The following is a 19,618-nucleotide window of genomic DNA, read 5'->3' as shown; positions in this document are numbered from 1 at the left end:
TGTTGCAGCGACATGCAACAGCGGTTTACCTGCACTGACCAGTTACTGTCAATGCCTTGAATATGGTGTACCTCAGTAATGTAACCAAATCACACATTCTGTAACAAGCAAATAGAGCTTTCATTAGTGCTCTATTCTTGCACGACATGGTGCATTAGGTAACTGTTGCATAAGGTAATTGTTGCAATTCTTCCACCCAATCTAAATATATTAACAGTCTATACATTAAGACAAGGAATTCTACAGATGGTATTGTACTCTGTGCATTGCCTGATTAGTTGTGTAAACTGCACTTATTGCTATCGTGCATAAAAACATTAACTGAGACAAGTTCCCATTCTGTTTAGACTCACCAGTGCTGTCTGTCCTTTACCACTGATCATTAGACGTGCTTTGGATACAGTATAGTCAGTGAAGGACTGGTGGCAGCAAACAGCTCATATAACTCTTTGCCTGTGCCACATACAGGCAGGAAGTTGCAGATACCACCCTGGCACCAGGAATGGCCATTAGGCCAAATTCCAAGTGGCACCATTTCTGACAACAAAGCGTGAGGCGTAGACATTCAGACAATGGTACAATCCAATTTGTACCTCAACTTGTGTTAGTCACATTTTCCCGGACATCTTTCCAAACAAAAACTTGTCACCTTCTTGAAAGTTTCCATTGAATCCCAGCATGCACAGTCTTTTGATGGAGGTAGCTGTAGTATGTGAAGCACTGGATATGTCATAGAGATGGACAGAGAAAGACACCCTTTGGTCCAACTCATCCATGCCGACCAGATATCCCAACCGAATCTAGTCCCATTTGCCAGCAGTTGATCCATATCCCTTTAAACCCTTCCTATTTATGTACCCATTCAGATGCCTTTTAAATGTTGTAATTGCAGTAACCTCCATCACTTCCTCTGGCATTCCATACACGCACCACCCACTGCATGAAAAAGTTGCCCCTGAGGTCCCTTTTAAATTTTTCGCTTCTCACCTTAAAGCTATGCCCTCTTGTTCTGGACTGCCCCACCACAGGGAAACGACCTTGTCTATTTGCCCTATCTGTGCCCCTCATGATTTTATAAACCTCAATAAGGTCGCCTCTAACGCTCCAAGGAAAACAGCCCCAGCCTGTTCAGTCTCTCCCTATATGTCCAATCCTCCAACCCTGGCAACATCCTTGTAAATCTTTTCTGAACCCTTGCAGGTTTCACAACATCCTTCCTCTTGCAGGGAGACCAGAATTGCATGCAATATTCCTAAAGTGACCTAACCAATGTCCTGCACAGCTGCAGCATGACCTCCCAACTCCTATATTTGATGCTCTGACCTATAAAGGAAAGCATACCAAACACCTTCTTCACTAACCTACCTACCTGCACCTCTACTTTCAAGGAGCTGTGAACCTCCAGTACAAGGTCTCTTGTCACTGCAAGAGGTTTTAAATCTGCACCCACACGTCCCCATCTCCCCTCTACCCAAGGCCCCATTGGATCCTTCCATACCAGGCAGAGATTTTCCTGTACATCCTCCCACCTCACTTACTGTGTCCGTTCCTCTGGAAGTGGTCTCTTCTACATTGGAGGGCCAGGACGCCAACTTCGGAGCATTTCAGGAAACATCTCTGGGACACATGTACCCAACAACCCCACCACCCTGTCCCTCTCCACCAAGAATATGCAAATCCTGCGCCTCCTCCACCGCCGAATCCAAGCCACCCGATGCCTGGAGGAAGGATGCCTCATCTTCCACCTTGGCCTCTGCAACCACACAGCATCCGTGTCGATTTCACCAGTTTCCTCATCTCCCCTCCCCCACCTCATCTCAGATTCAACTTCCAATTTGGCACCGCCCTCTAGAACTGTCCTACCTGTCCATCTTCCTTCCCACCTAAGTACTCCACCCTCCGCTTTGACCTATCACCCTCACCCTCCAGCTTTGTCTATCTATTGCATTCCTAGCTACATTCCCCTCAGTCCCCCCGCCCTCCTGTTTATCTCTTAGCACCCCCCCCCCCCCCTTGCCCACCTCCTCCATAACCCGCCACCCCATTCCTGATGGTGGGTTTATGTCCGAAACGTCAACTCTCCTGCTCCTTGGATGCTGCCTGACCTGCTGTGCTTTTTCAGCGCCACACTTTTCGACGTTGATCTCCAGATCGGCAGTCCTCACTTTCTCCTATTCAGCCCAAATGGGTTATCAAACAAGAACCTCCATTTTCCACCGGAGGCGGAAACATCCTGGTAGATATTAAGTGCAGACGGTAACAGTTAAAATCTTCAATCTTTGAAGCCATGTTTGGTAACATTGGCCAGGCTTCCTTCTATCTACACTGGACAATAATCTTATCAGCAGTTATTGATTAGTTTCAGCGATTGTTTCCTGACTTGTTTTCTGCACCAAATGAATTCAGTCTGAAGAGGTCTTTCCTTTACTAGGTCTTTGATCCCAAAGAGCTCTTGGAGTGCATCAGGAAGCTGGTGGAGATAGACAGGGAGTGGGTTCCATATTCAAATGCTGCCAGTCTCTACATTCGACCAGTCTTCATCGGAACAGAGGTGAGAATACCTGAAATCGGACTGGCTGCGTGTGTTGTGTTTTGGAGAAGGGGAAAGGGCAATTGTATCTTTTTTTTATATTCATTTCAAAGGCGGTGGCATCATTGGCTGGGCCAGTATTTATTGTCCATTCCTCATTGCCCAGAGGGCAGTTGAGAGTCAACCACACTGCTGTGGGTCTGGAGTCACATGTAGGCCAGAGTGGGCAAGGACGGCAGTTTCCTTCCCCAATGGACATCAGTGAACCAGACCGGCGTTTCTGCCAATGGACAAAGCTTGTATTGTCATCACGAGGCTGTTAATTCCAGATCTTTATTCAATCCAAGTTGTGGCGGGATTTGAACCCAGGTCCCCAGAACATTAGCCAACTTTCTGGATTAATAACCTTGTGATAATACCATTAGGTCACTGCCTGCCAAATGTTGGGATGTAAATTCATGTTTTTCCAGCTCTGTTTATATACAGATCTGCACATGCTGTCATGTGCAGCGCGCATTGACATCTGTTTGTAGATGCACCAGGCTGTGCGGTGTTTGTAGGTGTGGCTAGATGGAGCTCCAATTAGCTCATTTAACGTTGAGTGTCGAGACTCCTCAGTGAATTGCAGGCTGCGATGTTGAAGTCCATCAGAAGCTGGTGGCTTCTGGGCCATAGAGACTGCTGCAAGCGGTCTCCCTTCACAGGATCTAATTGGGGAAAAGATAAGACTCCATTCTGGTTTTTCAGGTTGTGGACTATGGGAGATGGACTCAGTTAGGTTGAGGCAACGTGCCCACCCCCACCATTGCTGCCATCGATTGACCCTAAATTGGTTCAAATGGAATATATTCCCTACATTATGTGGCAGAGAGCTCACCATGATTCCCAGTTGGAGACTCGCCACAGTGTCCCAGATAGACACCATCACCATGGTTTCCCAGTTGGAGATGGTCGCCATGGTTTCCTGGATGGAGACTGTCACCATGGTTTCCTGGATGGAGACTGTCACCATAGTTTCCCAGTTGGTGACTGTCACCATGGTTTCCCAGATGGAGACCGTCGCTTGGTTTCCTGGATGGAGACTGTCACCATGGTTTCCCCGTTGGCGCTGTCCCATCTCCACTGGTTAATGCCCCCTTGGGGCTTCATGTAGCTGGAGGAAAGGAGAGGTGGAGTGACAGCTGCTGTGATCAGCAGGAGTGGGTCTGGCTATCCATTGACTCTTTGGGTGGTATCGCAAGAAACCTCACTATCCTGCCCCCTTCTTGTTTTGGAGGTCCCAATGATTTCCCCTCCGGGAACGTTTCCTGTTGAATGAATCTCTAACTTCTGGGAGCCTCCAGCACAATCCCGCAGGATGGGAACACTATGGGTCCAGAGGGTTAGGGTGACACAGCTGCTGAAGACTGTGTTTTAGCTCCTGCCAATTCCTTCTCACTTTCCACTTTGAATCACAGCCTTCTCTTGGATTGAAGATAACGACAAAAGCGTTGCTGTATGTGATCCTCAGTCCAGTCGGACCTTATTTCACAAAGGGGACCTTGGATTCTGTGTCCCTTTGGGCAGATCCGAAATATGTCCGGGCATGGAAAGGAGGAACGGGAGACTGCAAGGTCGGAGGGTATGTACGTCAATAGTAGCCCACAATGAACACCTAAACAGCCCTTTACAATGCCTCCAAATGACCCCCACGTAGTTTGCACCCATCTGCTTTTCTATTTTTAGGCACGAATGGGATACATTTACAAATCCGGGACAGGCTAAGGAAATTTGTGAGTGGTAGATATGGGGGATAGGATGGCAGCACGAGTGCTGGAACAAGGAAAGTGAGGAGACACCTTCTAGGCAACAAGTGCAATTCGGGGATTGAGGGAGAAGGGAATAGAGGGAACAAGTCAGAACAAGTGTGTATAATGGAAGACAGTGGAATCTGGCATAAATCAGATTCGTTGCAATTGCAACAATGCACCAAGACCCTGTGATCTTGTCCTCCTTGAATTTAGTCTGGCCCCGATACAAACCGGTACAGCATTTAACCAGGGTGAGTGCAATTGCATATGGTTCATCGAGTCATAGAGATGTGCTGCACGGAAACAGACTCCTCGGTCCAACTAGTCCATGCCGACCAGATATCCGAAATCAAGCTAGTTCCATTTGCCAGCATTTGGCCCATATCCCTCTACATCCTTCCTATTCATGTACCCATTTGGATGCCTTTTATATGTTGTAATTGTACCAGCCTCCACTATCTCCTCTGACAGCTCATTCCATCCACGCACCACCCTCTGTGTGAAAACGTTGCCCCTTAGGTCCCTTTTAAACCTTTCCCCTCTCACCATAAACCTACACCCTCTAGTTCTGGACTACCTCACTGCAGGGAAAAGACTTGTCTATTTTACCCTTTTCATGCCCCCCATGATTTTATAAACCTCTATAAAGTCACCCCTCAGCCTCCGACGATCCAGGGAAAAAAGCCCCAGCCTGTTCAGCCTCTCCCTACAGCTCAAACCCTCTAACCCTGGCAGCAATATCCTTGTCAAGGTTTTCTGATGTTCCTTCACCTGAAGACTGCCATTCTCAGTATTTCCATGGCTCCTTTACCAACCTTGACCAGCAGTGAAACAGGAAGACTTACATTTATATAGTGTCTTTCATGACTGTTGTTTGTCTCACTGTACTTCACAGCCAATGAAGTCTGATTACCGTCGCACCCGACATACACGCAGCAAGCGCCCAGAAATATCAGTGTGTTACTGGTCAGATGGCGTGTTGAGTATGATTCTGGGTCTGAGATAATTATTGGCCAAAATACTAGGGAGAATGGTTCAGCAACTGCTCTGCCCAGGATCGTAAGAAACTACAGAAAGCTGTGAACACAGTGCAGTCAGTCATGCGAACCAACCTTCCATCCACTGACTCTATTTACAGTTCTCACTGCTTCAGGTAGGCAGCCAATGTCGTTAAAGACCCCTTCCACCCCAGTTACAATCTCTTCCAATCTCTTCCGTTGGGAGATACAAAGGTTTAACCACAGTTTCTTCCTCGCTGCTGTTAGGCTTCTGAATAGACCCCTCAAATATTAAATTTAATGTTGATCTCGCTCTTTGTGCAGCTTCTCTGCAGCTGTAACATTGTATCCCTCACCTTGGTCTATTACCCTTTTGCGATATGACCTGCTTGTGCTAAACACAGAACAAAACATTTCCCTGTACCTAGGTACATGTGACAATAATAAATCAAAATCTTTGAAATAGTGCTGGGGAATCCTTTGTGTCCACCTGAGAAGACAGATGAAGCCTCAAATTATTACTGTGTCCAAAAAGCCAGCATGCTGGGCAATGCGACACTCCCTCAGTGCTGTGCTGAGTACTGAATTCTCTGTTATCCCTGAGTCATAAGGCTCTGGGTTCAAGTCCCAGTCCAGGGCTTATGCTCAAAAACCCTAGTTGACTCTCCAGAGCAACACTGAGAGCTGCTGTTTACTGAACCTTCACCCTGTCTGCTTGTTGGATCGATCTAACAAATCCCATGGATTCTGCTTCGAAGAAGAGCAGGGGATTTCTTTCCGGGAACTTGGCCATTGTCCATCTCTTAGTCAACACCACGAAAAGCACACTGGTTACTATCACTTGGTTGTTTCTGGAGTTTACTGAATGCAACATTGGCTGCCGAATTTACACATTGAAGCAAGATGTGCGGTGGTCATGCAAAATCCTATATCATTGCAAATCTTTTTGCGTTCATGGCCTTGAGTGGGACTTGAATCTCAGCCTTGTGACTCAGAAGGAAAGGAGTTCATATCTCAGCCTCGGCAGCCATGGTGTTACTGATAACTAGGCTTGTCCCCCAGGGCCTGGGTAACCCTGCTATAGGAAGGATATTATTAATTTGGAAAGGGCACATAAACGATTTACAAGGATGTCACCAGCAGTGGAGGGTTTAAGTTATAAGGAGACCCTAGATGGGCTGGGATTTTTTTTTCTGGAGTGGAGGAGGTTGTGGGGTGACCTTTTGGGGTTTATAAAATCATGAAGGTAGGGTGAATAGCCTAGATCTTGACCAAAGGATAGGGGAGTTTAAATCTAAAGGGCATAGGTTTAAGGTGAGAGACAAAAGATTGAAAAAGGACTTCAGGGTTAAATTGTTCACACAGAGAGTGGTTCGTATGTAGAATGAACTGCCAGAGGAAGTGGTAGATGCAGGTTCAGTTACAGCATTTAAAAGGCATTTGGACAGGTTCATGAAAAGGAAGGATTTAAGGGATATGGGCCAGATGCAGGTCAATGGGACGAGTTTAGTTTGGGAAACCTGGTCAGCATGGATGAGTTGGGCCGAAAGGTCTGATCCGTGCTGTATGGCAGTATGATTCTACAACAGGTTCAAACTAAGATCTTGCTTTTTCTCGTTAAGCCACTGTGAGCAGGAAGCAACTTTATAGCAGCATGCTCAGTTCTAACTGTTCTGTCTTCTTTTAGAAATTATGGTGCCTCACTTTATGCACAATCTGAAGCGTTGGCTGCCGGGTGTCAACAGGTTTTGTGGCTCTATGGAGACGAACACAATATAACGGAAGCAGGGACCATGAACCTGTTTCTTTACTGGATAAATGAGAATGGAGGTACGGTATAACAGAAACTGAGCTCATTTCCACTTGCATTATCTAGTTTTTGCTTTGTGGACCTAATGCATCGACTGATATATTATTAAGGAAGGAGCATAATGAGCTTGCATTTACATAGCGCCTTCCACAACTGTAGTTTGTCTCGGAATCAGTGGAGTACTTTTTAAGATGCAGTCACTGCAGGAGACATGGGCTGGCCATTTGTGCACAGCGTGATCCCACAAACCATTGACCATGCCTTCACATTGTTGATGAGGGATAATTATTGGCCAGCAGAACTGCCCCTCCCCACCCAACTCTTTAAAATGATGCCACAGGATATTTTTCTAATCATCCTATTCAGACACGTTATGACATAGCTCTCAGGCCTCCTAGTTCAGAGGTATGGACAGTTAGTGTCTTCATGGGATCTTTTACATCCTGGGAGGGCTTGGCTTGTCACACCGTTTGAAAGAAAGCAACTCTGGATTTGTTGCACAACTCCGTCGCTGCACTAAGGCATAAGTCCCAGAGGGATACCACTGCATCAAGGTTGGCACTGGAATAATGGTCCAGTCTGATGCTTTGTGGCTCTGACTGGGTTTACATGAACAGTATTCCTCAGTTTTGGGACTGCAGCCGCTGGAAGCATAGGACCTTGGCTTGGGGATGAGAAATTTGTAGGAGAATGCCACCAAGTTTGTTTGTTAAACATCCTTTTGAGTAAATTGCAGAATTAGCTCAGCATCGAACCAGCCTGGCAGGAGGTGACCTCTGTGGCTCCTGTTGAGGGTAAGTAGAGAAATGCTAACACTCTACCTGAAACCTGACCTTATATCAGGAACTGGACAAGGCCATTCTGTCTTTTGGGCCTTTACTATTCAGTCCCTTTTATCATTCAGACCAATCATAGCTGACCTGTAGCCAATTTCACATTGGGTCCCCATACCTTGTAGTGATTGTAACAAGGTCAGCCACGTGGATCTCAATGAATGTGAGTTCCCCAGTTGGGGCTGTTAATCTGGTCCAGTCAGGGAGCCCCAGCTGACAGAAGTGTCAGGGTCGAGCTCGCTCTGAGGGAGCTGGATCAGTGTCAAAGACCTCTACGTGTAAGTAAAAGGCGTGTGATTTGGTGACAGGATAGCGGCCTCTGTGGAATTATTTCAGGTACCTGAGAAGTTATTGAGATTTAATTATGAGACTGCAGAGTTCTTCAAGATGAATATAAAGAGATTCCAGTGTCGTTTTATACATAGTAAAGGAAATGGAGTTTGCCTGATCACTTTATGAGGAGGATGTTCTCTAATAAATGTGATTCCCTACCAACTGCAGCTTGTCTTTGGTACATTTCCTGAAATGTATGCAATCATTTACTTTACCCAAACTGAGATATCATTAAGTAAATAGAAGTTGGCTTAATCTTATGAAGCATAGAGGGACCTGTCCAAATTATTGTTGACAGGTCTCCTTCAGATGTTCACTTTGGGCTGCGCCTGTATTGGAACACCAGTTGCTCCTCTTCCTCAGGCAGGCACACAAATATATTCTCTAATCCTACTGCAAAAGATTTTAGAGAAAACTTTGCAAATGGAATCGGTGAGGGATGCAAAATAAGGATGTAATTGTCTTAGAGCTGAAATCGTTTACCTAGTTGTGGTAATGCAGAAATTAATACTAAGTTCCGTTTCTGTTAGCAGATTACTTCTTTTCGTTTAAGATTCTAATCTCCTGGTTATATATTTTTTTCTTTTTTTTTCTCTTTTCTTTGCTTATATTCCAGCACCCATCTTGTGAGCTGACTGCTCTCTGTGGTTTAATGGGAAGTATTGACAATTGTTCTATCAATGCTGGAGTAAAAGGATTGTCAAAATAAAATATAGCCGTGAAGGGCTTGTGTGACGGTTTGCTTTTCTGCAGGTTATAGGAGGTGCCCTAACTTGTTTCTCCCTACGATGTACGTTTGTGTAGCACCTTTCCTGATCCCGGGCCACCTCCCATCATGCCTAGAGTTAATCTTAATTTGAAGCTGTGGTCACTGTTGAAATTTTCACACAGCAATATCCCATGAGTTGCAATCAAATAAATTACCTGTGATTTCTTGTTTTCTTTCCCACAATGAGAGAAAGGTGAGACAATGTGTTGGGAATTCCGGTTGTTTTTAAATGATTTTCTGTTGGGTTGGAGGATGCTCAAGAAGGCATTTGCTGTAATTCCCAGGGGCGTGCACAATGCACTGCTGGTGAACTCAGACCTGGCAGTGAAACAGTGATGGCATTGCTTTCCTGAGGTCTTTCACTGGGACCCATTGTCTCCAGCCGCTGCCACAATGTTCTTTCTCTAGTCACCGGTCACATCCCCACTTCCTCCCTCCAAGGACACTGTCTGAGGCTGAACCAGACTGTTTACAACCAAGGCATCCAAGGTGATTGTGAGCTGAATCCCTGACAAGTATGCTCTCAGTTACCAAAACTACTCCTTGTTGAAGATTGTCCATCTACACTCCTATCCCAGGCCAGCTGTTTCGGAAACCCCCACTCAGGCTTTTGCATCATTTACAAAGTGCTTCTAATGGGCTCCCACGTTGAGCTGACCTTTCTGCTGCCCTTGTCCTGTGTTGAACCAAGTCCCATTCACCACCTGCCTATACTCGTTGCCCTCCATTTGTTATTAGTTCCTCAACTGGTTTTCAGGTCTGCCCCTGAACTTGCTGCTTTCAGTCTCTATAATCTCTCCATTCCTTCAATCTTTGCCCTCAAATATCCCAGTCTCTTCTCTTCTTCCATTGGTAATTGTGCACTCAGCTTTCATAGCGTCAGAGATCCCTACAGTGCAGGAAGAAGCCAATCAGTCCATTGAATCTGCACTGACCCTCAAAAGAGCATCCCACCCCAACCCAGCCCCTACCATATCCTGCATTCCCCATGGCTAATCCACCGAGCTTGCACAGCCCTAGACACTATGGAGCAATTTTACGTGGCCAGTCCACCTAACCTGCATATGTTTGGACTGTGGGCGGAAATCGGAGCACCTGGAAGAAACCCATGCAGACATGGAGAGAACGTGCATACTCCATGGTTCTTCCCTTTCATGGTCTTTAGATCTCTAACTCTGTACCGAACACTCTCCATTACTCTACCTTTCTCTCTCGGTTAGGTCCTCCTGAAAGCTTGCCTCTGTGGCCAAACATTTGACCATTTGTCCTATTATCTGCTGAGGTGTTCCGTGGCAGTTTTTTTTGTCTGTTTACGCCTTTCAGTGCTTCCTGTCATGAAAGATGCTGTGTAAATGCATATTTCTTTTCTTTGTACCTGGCTGCTTTATAAAGGTGTTGGTAGTCCAGCCTTCAGAATATCAAGGACCTGAACTTTGCATTTCTCTCCCTACTTGTCTCTGTTTACACTAAGATGCTTATTTAAAACCTTCCTCCTTCAACTAGTTATAAGTCATCGACCATAATATCCCCTTCGGTGACTGGGGGCCAAATGTTATTTGGTAATGATTCTGGGAAGCGCCTTGAAAAGTTTTGAAGGTGTTTTTTTTATTCAACTTGTTGCTGTTGCATACTGAACATGACAGGGGACAACACTGACATTTAGTCTTGGATCTGTTGAGTGTGATTTGCATTGTCCGCAGAAAGAGCAGCTGACTTGTACGTGCACAGTCGAAAGGGCAGGTATCTGTGATCAACCACCCATAGTCCCAGTAAGGACTCAATACATCTTAATTGAAGCTGAAGCAAGCTGAACGTGTTCTTGTTCCTTATGGGGGAAACAAGTGTATTTTATTTAGAACTTGTTATAATGCACGAAGCTAGCTCGACAATGTATTGTCCCGTGGCACTGTGAAAGTTATCGCTGGAATAATTCTTTTGGGATTTGCACATTTCAAACATCAATCCATCAAAGTCTGAATACATCTTTGAGGTCAATACAGTACTGTGAGATCCACGTTCTGAAAAGATTTTTCACTGCAACCATATTTATCTGCCTGTCATCCCAGCTATTAAAGGAAAATTCAGACTTAATGCCCAAGTGTTTAAAGTGGAATAAAAGGACGCTTTGTGTAACTTGAATTACAAACTGCTTAGATGTTCTCCATCAGCAGAATTGCCTGCTTTCACCTGCTGCCTTCATACCGTAAAGCTTGATTGTTTTAATGTCCTGCTGCCTGGTCTCCCATTTTCCACCCACCATAAAACTGACTTTGCCTAGAACTCTTGCCATTCTAACTCAGACTGAATCCTGTTATCCCAATCACCTCTGTGCTCACTGACCAGCACTGGCTTCGATGTGGAGTGATAGAATCTTTCCAGGGTTGAAAGAGACCCTTCAGCCCGTTGTGTCTGCACCGGTCAGCAAACAAATGAGATGTTCCAGTCTCATTTTCCAGCACTTGACCCAGTGGTCTTGTATGCAGTGGCATTCCAAGTGTTGATCTGAATATATCTAAATATCCTGAAGGTTCTTGCCTCTCCCACACTTTTAGGCAATGAGCCCCAGATACCCAGAACCCTCTGGATGAAAACCTCTTCCTCAAATCCCCTCTTGAACCTTCTGCTTCTTATCTTTACATCTGTGCTGTCAATATGGCTGCTCCTGCGGAGGCTATCTCCCTATCTGTGCCCCTCAGTGAAAATCCTCCTTTCAGTTTTCTCTGTTCTAAGGAAAACATCACCTGCTATCTAGTCTCAGTTCAGAACTGACTCGCTCCAGCACAGGCGACGTCTTGGTGAATCTCCTCTGCACCACCCTGCACCCCCACCCCCCTCCCCATGCAATCACATCCTTCCTATAGTGACAGGAACTGCACACAGTTCTCCGACTGTGACCTAACTAATGTCATAAGCAGCTTCATCTTACCCTCTTTGCTCTTGTATTGAGTGCCTTGACTAATAAATGCAAGGATCCCATGTGCCTTCTAAACCATCTGTCCTACTGTCCTATGTCTTTGATGATTTGTGACCTTAATTTTAAAATTTATGTCCTTGGATCTAAATTCTGCCATGCCCTGAACTCCCCCTAACTGTGATCTTTTTCAATCCTTTAACCTTCGAGAGATATTTGTGCTCTGCCAATTCTGTGCATCCCTGATATTTAACACCCCAATGTTGGCTGCTGTACTGTCAGTTGCCTCAGAGCCAAATTCTGAAATTCCCTCCCTAGCCCACTCCACGTCTTTTTCCTCCGTTAAGTCACTCCTTTGAAACCAGTTCTGACTGAACTTTTTGTCACCTGTCCTAATACCTCCTCGTGTGTCTCAGTGACAAGATCTGTTTGATAACAGTCCTGTCAGCCACCTCAGGGAGGTATACTCGAAAGGGTGGGCTAAGTGCAAGCTATTGTTTTAAAACAAACACACACAAAAATTGAAGTTGTCACCTTGACTGTGTTTTCTCGGTAGGTAGCAGCGACTCAGGCGACTGGCTGTGTGGAGTTTGCACGTTCTCCCCGTGTCAGCGTGGGTTTTCTCCGGGTGCTCCGGTTTCCTCCCACAGTCCAAAGATGTGCGGGTCAGGTGAATTGGCCATGCTAAATTGCCCATAGTGTTAGGTAAGGGGTAAATGTAGGGGTACGGGTAGGTTTCGCTTCGGCGGGTCGGTGTGGACTTGTTGGGCCGAAGGGCCTGTTTCCACACTGTAAATCTAATCTAAAGATGACATCTCTTTCTACGTGCTGAAAGTTTGTCTCAAAGAAATTGTTTAAGTCCTTGACAGTATCTCATGGTACACACACACACACACACACACAAAGTTTTATCTTTTCAAAATATTTGCCCATTTCAGAAACGTTGTCCATTTTCAAAAATTTGCCCATTTCAAAAATGCTCTTGACAAAATATTTGCCAATTTCCTTTTAAAGATTCTGCATCCACTACCATTTGTAACAAAGAATTCCATGGCCAAACCACACTGTGTCTTTTAAAAGGAAACAAATTCTCACAATCGCTGAAGCTCAACTTTTGTCATTTTGTTGAGGTTATAAAGCTCAAGGCACCCAACCACAGACCAGCCCACAGACCAGCCGTCAGATTTGATCTGATTTTTTTTTTAGATTACTTACAATGTGGAAACAGGCCCTTTGGCCCAACAAGTCCACACCGACCCGCCGAAGCGCAACCCACCCATACCCCTACATATACCCCTTACCTAATACTACGGGCAATTTAGCATGGCCAATTCACCTGACCCGCACATCTTTGGACTGTGGGAGGAAACCGGAGCACCCGGAGGAAACCCACGCAGACACGGGGAGAACGTGCAAACTCCACACAGTCAGTCGCCTGAGGCGGGAATTGAACCCAGGTCCCTGGCGCTGTGAGGCAGCAGTGGGATGGCAGTACCTTTATGCCCGCTCTCGGTGATTTTTTTTGTCTCTCAGCCAGGATCTGCCTATCCCTTCCCCTTCAATCTGGACGGCATTTTTGCAGAATCTCTTAGAAGGCACTATGTTTTAGTGGTGCTGCTTTGATTTGAACTGAGTGAAGGTTTTGCCTTTGCTCATCTAGTCGTGCAGTGATTGTAACAAGGTGATTGTAACAGCCCCAATTGGGGAACTCCATATTCAATGAGGTCCAGCTGGCTGGCCACACTACAGTCACTATAAGGAGCAGCAGGGTCTCTTGAGTCAGAAAGCTGTCTATTTCAAATCCTCCTCCTTGCCCGTGAACACAAACAATGCTGAGCGGATAGCGATTGTGTCTTTTTAATACATTATCAGATGGAGACATCAGCTACTGTCCTCGTGCAAACCAAATGGATGCTTTGTCTATACTCATGAAAACAGAGAAATACTACTGCCCAATATTTGACCTAAACCAGATTTGTTGCTCCATTCCTATGTTAAAACAGTGACTACACTGTCGAAAGGCTGTAGAGTAGATCATCTTGAGGCCAAAACGTTGCAAAAATGCAAGTCTTTTCTCCTTTTGATTTTAAAAAGTTTTAGTAGATTTTCTGAATTGTGTTCAGGATGGAACATTTCCACTGGGTGTTGGGGCCCTGGAGGTGGGTCTAACTGCAGGTCATGACCCTGAAGGTGTCTGTGCAATCGATTCACAGGCGGAGAGTAAATAGCCAGGGGTCCCATGCAACGGTGAAGGGTGAGCCTGTGCCTGAGGAAGAGGAAGGCACTGCCAGTGTAGGTGGGAGACCACAAGGATACACAAAGATGTCTCCCAGAACTTCTCAAATTGGGGAGGAGGAGCCACATTGGTTCCTTGTGGCTTCGGGTTTGGGAGGATTCAAAGGAGGCGTGGGTGCCCTCAACCATCCCTCCCACACTGAAGCAACAGCAGGTGCCTATCTGTCATTGAGGAGACTGTGCTGGCATTGCCAGTTATGCCACCCAAGTAGGGACGTGGTTGACCTTAATTAGCTATCCATTGCCATGCTGGTCAGAACCCTGCTCTGCCAAGATCCCTTGGAGATGAAAATGTGTCAGGATACATCCTGACATGGAGTTCTCTCATTCTTCTCCCATTATGGGGAGACGCAATGGCGCAGTGATAGTGTCATTGTACTGACAATCCAGGAACCAAGGCACTGATGTAGGATCTGGGCTTGAATCCTATTATGGCAGGCGGGGCTATTTGAATTCAGCAAGCTCTGGAATGGAAAGATCACTCAATGGTGACTATTGTCAGTTATAGTAAAAACCCATCTGGTTTTTAGGGGAGGTAGTGGCAATGTCACTGGGCTAGCAAACTGGCCCAGTCCAGTGTTCCAGGGACATGAAGTCCCATTATAGCAGACTGTGAAATTTGAATTCAGTAAACTCTAGGATAAAGAGCTGGCCTAATGGTGATAGAGTTGACTGTCATGAAATCCATCTTGTTCACTAATGTCCTTACCTGGTCTGAACATTTGGCGATGGGCAATAAATGTGATGACGCCCATATGCTGTGAATGAATTTAAAAAAAAACTCCAACTCTTTCTATATAAAAGACATTCGTGTGGGTACATAGATAGGAAAGGTTTAGAGGTATATGGGCCAAATGCAGACAGTGTGGACTAATTAAGTTGAGGAAACCTGGTTGGCTTGAATAAGTTGGGCCGAAGGGTCTGTTTTCATGTTGTATGACTGTATACAGTTTCCACCTCCAACAGCATCACCACTGGACATGCAAAGTTTGTTCCGAGATGCTCTAGGATTCTTTTTACCACGATGGTTAGGGCAGGGTGTAATGTAAATTAGCTATTTAGGCTATTTAGAGTCATGGAATTAGAGTGTCCTGCAGCACGGAGACAGGCCCTTTGGCCCAAACTGGTCCATGCCGACTAAAATGTCCATCCACTAACCCCATTTCCCTGCACTTGACCCATATCCTCCACTGGCAGCTCATTCCATATGTGTGCCACCCTCTGTAAACAGTTTTCATTTCCTCTGTCATCAAACTATTGAGTCTCACACTGAGTAACTCTTGAACTCAGTGGTTTGTTGGCTATGAAGGGCTTTCGAGAATCTTGAGAGTGTGAAAGGCATGGGTTGCGATTCCACAGGCTTCCTTTCTAATGTCCTGCACAGATCCAGACTGGGTGCTGGGAGAGTAAAACATTTTGTAAACCAAGCCTTCTGCAAGGGTTCAGAAATGTAGTTAATCAGATGTATATTTACCCCTTGAGACTATGCAATGTGTCATTCCCACAGAAAGCTCCCCAACTGCTGCAGCGTGGATGCAGACAGGAAATCCTGCTTAGGGTATGGGCTGCTGCAGCTTAAGAACAGCTGGCATTGATTCTGCACCTCTTGGTGCAGGTAAACATCTCAAGACAATCCCTACTCTTACCAGACGGAATGTCAAGGCAACAGAAAGAGTGTCACCTATCATGGGGTTTAGATAATCTCAAAAGAAAACTGTTGCCTACCAGAAATTGCAAGTTTAGTTTCTCGTTCACGTGGATGAATGCTTTCTGACACCTGGTTTTACATAATCAGATAATCCAGTGCTGAAAACAGCCCTTGAATCCTTCGATAGGCGCCTCCATATATTTAACATGTTGGGAATGCAAGGGATGCAGTGTCGCAGTTAAAATTGGGAGGAGATGCACCAACTGGCCAGAGCTGAGCCACTCCAGACTGCAGGCAACAATGCCACTCCTTCATTCCCTTTAATGCTGGGAGATGTCTCGTGTGTTTATGTGTTGTCTTCACCATTTTAAGCAGAAATCTTGCAGGAACCGAACTCAGCTCCCTCTGCATGAGGCTCGTGATTCTGCGCTGTTATTTACATCCTGCAGTCTCTTTGAGATGGTTTGAGCTTCAAATCCCTCCTTTGTGTAGGGATTGTATTATATACTGAGCTCTCGGCATGCTTGCTGCAGTCACTTTGACTGAATTGTGTAAAAGTCCTGTGGAGGTGTACAGTTTATCTGTGCATCTGCTGAACACTGTCATCTGAGAATAATGTACTAGGGACGTAGAAAGCAGGAGCAGGAGTAGGCCATTCAGCCCTTCAAGCCTCCACCACCATTCAATATGATCATGGCTGATCATCCTTAATCAGTATCCTGTTCCTGCCTTATCTCCATAACCCTTGATCCCACTATCCTTGAGAGCTCTATCCAACTCTTTCTTAAATGAATCCAGAGACTGGGCCTCCACTGCCCTCTGGGGCAGAGCATTCCACACAGCCACCACGCTCTGGGTGAAGAAGTTTCTCCTCATCTCTATCCTAAATGGTCTACCCCGTATTTTTAAGCTGTGTCCTCTGGTTTGGCACTCACCCTTTAGCGGAAACATGTTTCCTGCCTCCAGAGTGTCCAAACATTTAATAATCTTATATGTCTCAATCAGATCCCCTCTCAATCTTCTAAACTCAAGGGTATACAAGTCCAGTGGCTTCAGTCTTTCAGTGTAAGGTAGTCTCGCCATTCCAGGAATTGACCTCGTGAACCTACGCTGCATTCCCTCAATAGCCAGAATGTCTTTCCTCAAATTTGGAGACCAGAACTGCACACAGTACTCCAGTTGCGACAGTGTATCAAGGAATATGGTGAATGAGTTTGTATGTGGAGTTAAGATACTGATCAGCCATCGCTGATTGAATGGTGGAACAGGTCTGAGGAGGTGAATGAGTCCTTCCTGTTCCTGTGCTTTTCTTGTCCATTTTGTTGGTATATCAAGCAGACTAGCATTGCTGGGTCATCAACTCTGTCTGGAGCTGGGACACAGTGGCTCAGTGGTTAGCACTGCTATCTCACAACACTAGGGACCTGGGTTCAATTCCAGCTATAGGTGACACTCTGTGTGGAGTTTGCACATTCTCCCTGTGTCTATGTGGGTTTCCTCTGGTTTCCTCCCACAGTCCAAGGATGTGCAGGTTCAGTGGGTTGGCCATGCTAAATTATCCCCTGATGAGCAAGTTAGGTGGTTTATCCGTGGGAAGTGCAGGGATAAGGTAGGGAGGTGGGTCAGTGTGGATTTGATGGGCTTGCTTCCACACTGTCAGGATGCTAAACTCACGTTAAAGGAGACAGTGGGTCAGAATGACTGATGACAGTGCCGTACGGGTATATCATGGATAGTTGTGTGTGAAGGAGGACAGTCTAGTACAGTACATCGGGCTCTCTGCACAGCCTCCTCTCTCTGCTGGTTATAGGAAACCTGTCAAGCATCCTGATTTGATGCATGGCCATTTACATGTGCTCACCTTGCAATCATCGCTTTCCATGCCTTTTTAATCCTTTTCCTCTGCCAAGTCAGATGTTGCTAGAATACTGAGTACGAGTAATATGAACAGGCAGGTGGAACACAGATCCCACCTTTCATTGTACATTAATTGAATGTTCGATTGTATTCAGGTGTGAAAGAGTCATACAGCATGGTAACAGAGCCTTCGGAACACGCCGACCACATTCACAAACTAAACTAGTCCCACCTGCCCACGCTTGGCCCATATCCCTCCAAACCTTTCCTTTTCATGTACTGATCCATATTTGAATTTTATATTTTGTAACTGTACCAGCATCCACCATTTCCTCGGGCAGTTCATTCCACACACTGGCTGTGTAAAAACATTGTCCATCATGTCTTTTTTAAATCTTTCTCTTCAAGTCTTAAAAGTCCACCCCTTAGATTTGAATTCTCCCACCTTAGAGAAAAGACCCTTGCCACTCACCTTATCTATGTCACATCCCAGTTTTATAAACCTGAATAAGGTCACCCCTCAACCTCCAAAGCTTCCGTGAAAATATCCCAGTCTTTCCAGTCTATTATTATGTCGCAAACACCTCCCATTCCTGGCAACATCCTGGTCAATTGTTTCTGAACCCTCTGGCAATTCGCTTGTGCTCCTTCATATAAGAGCACACCAGCTCACTATGTGCTTATCCCTGCCTGCTGTTTTCCAGAGTCGTCCAAATTCTTCCTTTCTAAAATGGGGATTGGCAGGTTCCTTTGCAGGGTTACAGTGGGATGTGCTTCAACTAATCTTTCAGACAGGGTTCTCACATTGAGGGGCAGGAACAGTGATGGATTGGATCCTCTCCTTAGCTATACATTCTCTACCCATAGTCGAAGAATGTGGTGCTGGGAAAGCACAGCAGGTCAGGCAGCATCCAAGGGCCAGAAGAGCCAATGTTTCAGGCATCGGGAATGAGGCTTATGGGTCAAGGGGTGCTGAGAGATAAATGGGAGGGGGCTGGGGATGGGGGGAAGGTAGCTGGGAATGCGATAGGCAGTTGAAAGTGGGGGTGAAGGTGATGGGTCGGAGATGAGGGTGGAGCAGATAGATGGGAAGGAAGCTAGACAGGTAGGGCCGTTCAAGGGACTGTGCTGAGTTGGAAGGTTGAAACTGGGATAAGCTGGGGGGAGGGGACATGGGGAAACTGGTGAAATTCACATTGATCCCATGTGGTTGGAGGGTCCCAAGGTAGAAGGTGAGGCGATCTTCCTCTTGGCGTTGGGTGGTTAGTGTTTGGCGATGGAGGAGGCCCAGGACCTGAATGTCCTTGGCAGTGTGGGAGGGAGAATTAAAGTGTACAGCCACAGGGCGGTGGGTTTGGTTGGTGCAGGTGTCCCATCACTTACTCTTATTCTCAACCTTTATAACATTAGTGGCATGGCCAGTTGGAAAACAGACCCAATGACTACTCATTCTCGAAGCATCTGTGGTACAAACCATGACTTGTCCTAATTGATGGTGGGTTAAATCTTTACACTGGTGACAATTTGTAATCAAAAACAAAAAAAAACCTGTCCAACACCTTTCATAGGTGCAGGACATCTGTTGTACAGACGGTGAACTGCAATTGCTGTAGAAGCGCTGTATCATGCAGCAAGGTCCTACAAACAGAAGTGAGGTGATGGCTAAATAATCAGTTTATAATACAAACACAGGAAGTGCTGGAGAAACTCAGCAGGTCAAGTGGCATCTCTGGAGAGAGATCCAGAGCTAACGTCTGATACGAGTCCTCTTCAGTTCTGCCTCCCTTGCATTCCTAACATGTGAAATGCATTCAGTGTTTCTTTTCTGAAGAAGAGCCGAATCA

General features: G+C 45.9%; 1 protein-coding gene across 1 annotated transcript in view; it reads left to right on the top strand.

The window, feature by feature from the left end:
• The window catches only part of LOC132826790 (branched-chain-amino-acid aminotransferase, cytosolic-like), a 76,734-nt gene that overhangs the window by 40,034 nt on the left and 17,082 nt on the right, over positions 1-19,618 (top strand). Inside the window, exons 5-7 of the mRNA XM_060843005.1 lie at positions 2,432-2,551; positions 3,988-4,151; positions 7,006-7,148. Coding sequence (XP_060698988.1) covers positions 2,432-2,551; positions 3,988-4,151; positions 7,006-7,148 — 427 coding nt within the window. The remainder of the gene's footprint in view (positions 1-2,431; positions 2,552-3,987; positions 4,152-7,005; positions 7,149-19,618) is intronic.

This window comes from Hemiscyllium ocellatum, chromosome 23 (genome assembly GCF_020745735.1).
Source record: "Hemiscyllium ocellatum isolate sHemOce1 chromosome 23, sHemOce1.pat.X.cur, whole genome shotgun sequence".
Classification (NCBI taxonomy): domain Eukaryota; kingdom Metazoa; phylum Chordata; class Chondrichthyes; order Orectolobiformes; family Hemiscylliidae; genus Hemiscyllium; species Hemiscyllium ocellatum.
Note: the sequence above shows the minus strand (reverse complement) of the source record. Positions and strands in the feature narration are given on the sequence as shown.